General features: G+C 40.8%; 1 protein-coding gene across 4 annotated transcripts in view; it reads left to right on the top strand.

Annotated features, from left to right (window-relative positions):
* ABCB11 (ATP binding cassette subfamily B member 11) overlaps positions 1–5007 on the top strand; it is a 39556-nt gene extending 34549 nt beyond the window's left edge. For all 4 annotated transcript variants that reach the window (XM_041473390.1, XM_041473393.1, XM_041473391.1 and 1 more), the window contains 4 exons: positions 472–669; positions 1439–1645; positions 2363–2509; positions 3056–5007. In XM_041473390.1, the coding sequence (XP_041329324.1) occupies positions 472–669; positions 1439–1645; positions 2363–2509; positions 3056–3256 (753 nt within the window). In that variant the 3' untranslated portion in view covers positions 3257–5007. The remainder of the gene's footprint in view (positions 1–471; positions 670–1438; positions 1646–2362; positions 2510–3055) is intronic.
* The last annotated feature ends 243 nt before the right edge of the window (positions 5008–5250 follow it).

Here is a 5250-nt window from a genome sequence, read left to right as displayed (position 1 = left end):
TGTTTTTTTGTGGGGGGTTTTTTCATTTTTTAATATTTGGGGGGGGGGGGGGGGGGGATGTTCATAAAGAGGCAAAGAATTGTTGAGTCAGACAAAATGAAAATTCTCAGTTTCTGGTGAATTGGAAAGTCAGACCCAGAAAATTGAAATTACTTATTTTATACACAGTGTCTATATTAAAATGAAAAATGTGCCCAGTGGCAAGGCAATGCCATTTCCAATTTATGCCTCTGACCAGTGCAATGCAGGGAAGCATAAGCAGAGGAATAGTGTTATGACTGATAGCTTCACCTCTAGGACAGCTACTCCAGTATGGTTTTTTCCCTTTTCCTGAGATAATTTCATAAGTACAAATGTCAATTTTTAAGCAAAAGATGCAAGAATGGATCTGAGGAAGAGTTGTCTTGTACTTTCAATTCAGGATTGAGCTCATGCTCACTGTAACTTCTTTCTCCTTTTTCTTTTCACCAGGATGATTTCAAGGGAAGCATTGACTTTCTTAACTGTAAATTCACATACCCTTCTAGGCCTGATATTCAGGTCCTGAAAGGACTCTCTATATCTGTTAAACCTGGACAAACTTTGGCGTTTGTTGGAAGTAGTGGCTGTGGTAAGAGCACCAGTGTCCAGCTTCTGGAGCGTTTCTATGACCCTGAGAAAGGAAGTGTGGTAAGCAAAGAAAATACGGGTTTTGTGCTCTGGTTTTCAGCAGTGCTCCAAGGGCCTTCTGCCTGTGTCCTACTGTCCAGCCTGGTAGTGGTGGCTCATACATGTGCACTTTGAGGCTTCCTCTCCTTCTCGAAAGGACAGATGTGAACTATTTGGACAGTTCCCAAGCATTATCTCAGACATATTCAGACAAGATAAGAGAACTACATGCCTCAGGTGCACTCTTATGCATTAGGTAGGCCATAGGCATTTGCCTTGGTAGCTCCTGTATGAAACATACAAATGTATGCTGTGAATTGTGAGAGCACAAGCAAAATCAAGTCTGAATGGAGCAACAAAGAACCTGGAACTTGCCTAGATTTAACTTCCAGTTATTCAATTACTGATAGCTTAGAAAGCTTTTTTATGTTTTCCTAACGTAAATACTTACCCACCTAGATTGATTTATCTTGGGAAGAAATGTGTGTGGCGATCACTATGTCAGGAAGGCAATAAAGCATGTGCCTAACTTTAAGCAATTAAATAGTTCACTAGGGCTTCTGTTGAGCAAATGATCTAGTGTATTTTGTGGTATGGATGAAAGCCATACTACAAAATACACATCATGTGCAAAGGAGTCAGAGACAAGCAATTCAACCAATCACTTTAAATCAGTTGTGTTTGTGTTTTATTGATATGGTTAAATAATGTAGTTTTGCTATAAAGTGTTTGGGTGTTGCAAGCTGTTGTTTTGTAATGATGTTTCAAGTTTTCTTCCATTTCCTCATAGTTAATAGATGGACATGACTCTAAGAACGTAAATGTGCAGTTTCTTAGATCAAAAATTGGAATAGTGTCACAGGAGCCTGTGCTGTTTGACTGCAGCATTGCTGAAAATATCAAATACGGCAGTAACACAAAAGAAGCAACAATGGAAAAAGTCATAGAAGCAGCCCAGAAGGCTCAACTGCATGATTTTGTCATGTCTCTGCCTAATGTAAGTACCTGAGAGGCCTTGGCTGCTCAGTGTTTATTGCAGGAGTTGCTCTGAAACCAGCTGAAGTTGCTACCTGCATGGTCCTTTTATGTCCTTTTACAGCTGTGACAGTAAGAGGAAGGGGGTGCTGTGACCATTTGTTGTGTTCCTTAAAGTCTGGGTATGAGTTACTACTGAATTCTTACACAGTAGGTGAATACATAAATCCTGTTCCCAGCTGTGGGAGATTTGCCTTGTGAGTAGGAATGATACTTAGACAAAAACATTTGAAGGTGGCTGCTTATGTACGCTTGAGAAGTATTTAAATTCACTGAAATAATATAAATATAAAAAGAACATATAAGGTATGGATACAATTTAGGCACCCAAACAAAGCACTTTTCTAGAAAGCCCTTAAATCACTTTCAGCCTCTTCTCCCAAATCTAGGGCAGGGAGAATTCTTTTTGCCTCAGACAAATCAGCCAGCATTTTGCTATCACATTTTCCTTCCAGGCTCATCATTGTGCTGCCTGGGCCTCAGGGCCATGTGCAGACAAAGCAGAGCTTGGAAACCTCACCCTAAACATGTTTGCTGCTGTATGTTATTTCTGCATTCCCAGGTTCTGCAAGTGGTCAGCAGCGGTCAACTTTCTTGCCTCTCTCCTGCTCTTCCTTAAGCTGTGTACTGGTGTGTTAAATTACATCTGAATAAAATACTCCTTTTGTATATTTTTCAGAAATATGAAACTAATGTTGGGGCTCAGGGATCCCAGTTGTCTCGTGGGCAAAAGCAACGCATTGCCATAGCAAGGGCCATCATACGAGACCCTAAAATTTTATTACTGGATGAAGCTACATCTGCCTTAGACACGGAAAGTGAAAAGGTAAATGCATAGTGAGAATCAATAAAGGGAAAGTTAACACAATGGCCTACAACATACAATACCTTTTGTGTTCTATAGGTATGCCAACATACTCTGCTGCATGATTGCACATTATTCCACATTGTGAATTCAGCACTTTCACATTTACTGATCTTTCCAAGAAGTGCCTGCACTTCAGGTACAGCTGTAAGAAAAAGCAGCCAGCCCCAAGTGCTCTTAAACTATCTATGAGAGGCAGCACTTCATCAAAAATGTCTGAATTGCCTGGATTTCAAAGCATTCAGTTGACATTTAGCATGGCAGCAGAGTAAAGGCCTTCCTTAATTTCTGCCTCTATGTTTAGCTGTCCCTTGTTTGCACTACTGCTAAAGAGAGCTCATGACCCAGCTAAGCACATCAATATCAGAACCTCTGATTTAGTCTCACTGTCCCTTTTACAAGTGTTGCATAATATGGTTTATTAATCTGAAGCAACTGGGTTCCTCCAGCTCTGAGCCTTGTTGTGTTTGCACATTTTTATTCTGACACTTTGTCTGTTGCCTTTAGACTGTGCAGGCAGCACTGGATAAAGCCAGAGAAGGGCGCACCTGCATCGTCATCGCCCACCGCTTGTCCACCATCCAGAACGCTGACATCATTGCTGTGATGTCACAAGGACTCATCATTGAAAGGGGCACTCACGATGAACTGATGGCCATGGAAGGAGCCTACTGGAAGCTTGTTACTACTGGAGCTCCAATTAGCTGAATTACTGTGATTCTAAATTTGAAAGAGTTCTGTAAGCAAATACTTTGTGGTAAGGATGTGTATGTTGGTGCTCCATTGTGCTACAGAGTGAGTGCTATACAATACAGTGAGATCTGTGGAACCCTGAATGTATGTAGCTGTCTGCATCAAGCACACTTGGCCAGCGCATGCAAGGCACTAAGCACAGGCTGATGAATTTAGGAAGTATCTTAGCCCATTGATAAGGGAAAAAAAGCCTGAAACTGGGAAAGATCTTTCCTGGTGATCTGGGGAGTTGCCACTACCTGCAGTCAGACTGTGATGCCTCAACTAGCAATCAAGGAAGACTCTGGTATTCAGGAAACTGCCCTTTCTTTGGGTAAGCTGAATGAGTGAAAACAACCCCTCAAATGATGCTGTACATCTCAAGGGATCAAATGTGTCCTAACGTTTGGTCTGCAGATGATCACAGCAGAGGCCAGAAGCCCCACTCTTTCACCCACTGTACCACACACATCAGCCATGCTACTGGGGGAGGCTGGGCTTCCCTTGTGTGCACCTGCAGCACTGGCACAGCTGTGCCCCTTTAACGAACCAGTCAGTACTTACAAAGAAGGCAGCTCCACAAAAGTAAGGAAAGCAAGCAAGGTAAGGAACAGAAGCTGGTGAGGATAATTTCCTAGCCCATCACTCTCCACCTAATACTCATCACTCTAATCAGCTGTCAAAAAGATTTTTAAATAGGAATAAATGCCTTGGTTAAATTAGTGTAAAATTCTATGGTTAATCATCAGTTATTTAAACCTCTTCTACTGAAATTGTGATGGATATGTTCTTTTTTTCAGAAGGTAATACAGTCATGAGTGAAGGTGGAAAAAATAGGCATAATTAGTTCTTTGTATTAAATACAGTTGATAAACAGAGCAGCAATATATTCAGAAATGAGGTAGGTCAGGAAGGAGCTTCTTTTGGGAGAAACTTGTATCTGTCACAGTTCATTGTAACATCTACCATAAGTTTCACTGAAATATATTATTGGTTATTGTCTGCAGCACAACAGGACTCTTTCCTTTAGTGACTAGGATCTTGGAGAAAAGCAGCTAGAAAGTATAGATTACAGTTTCAATATTTAAATATTAATTTTAAACTGTGTGCAGCAGACTATTAACTGGAAAAGTTATTCTTCATGTCCTAGAATCTGCATCTGGGCTGGAGGGGGAGGTGGGCAGGCAGGTTTCCACTTACTTTATAAGAAGCCACACCACTTCTTATAAAATACTGCAACAGTAGCAGTATGTAAATAGAGCTGTAAAGGTAAAAAGGTTATTAGGCTACATCCCTTAATTCCAGGCAGCAAAACCCAATTTCAACTTTTATACGACTCCATTAACAGAATCACTGCCACATACCCTATTGAAATCACACAGCCAGCACTGAAATGGCTATTTCTCTAAGGAAGCCTGTATTTTAGACCTTAACTGAAAAGTAAAAGAAAAATATGCATTATTTGCTTTAATCTTTTTAGCTTTTTTACATTTCAGAGCAGTAAGTAGTTTGATGGCTCAGGAAACTATTGACAGAGTGACTATCAATAACCTGCCAGACATATGTATATGATATTTAATTAATATTATTATTTAAGGACACAGAAAAAGAATGACTCTTCATTAAAAATTACCATGACTGTGTAAACTTATTTCATAATTCTTTTTCCTAAATGGCAATACCTTTGTGACCCAAATTAAACCAATAAATTGTATTTTTTTACTGGCTCTTGTACTCTAGCATTTCTTCTATTACCCTTCAGCTAAGCACATGAGCATCTTGCAGCAGCCAGCAAGTATCACGTCTGTGACAAGGGTTTGCTGTTCAGGATGGCGCTGCTGAGAAGGCCAACTCCTGCCTGCACAGGAGCAGGCTGCCTCCCTGCAGGAGCACAGGGCCACGGCCCAAGCTGGGTGATTGTGCTGCTACTCTTCAGTGTAACATTACCTTCTTTCCAGGCAGCTGGGAAA

This window comes from Pyrgilauda ruficollis, unplaced genomic scaffold, assembly GCF_017590135.1.
Source record: "Pyrgilauda ruficollis isolate IOZ18807 unplaced genomic scaffold, ASM1759013v1 scaffold3, whole genome shotgun sequence".
NCBI lineage: Eukaryota > Metazoa > Chordata > Aves > Passeriformes > Passeridae > Pyrgilauda > Pyrgilauda ruficollis.
The sequence above is the reverse complement of the archived record's forward strand: the minus strand, read 5'-3'. Positions and strand labels throughout refer to the sequence as shown.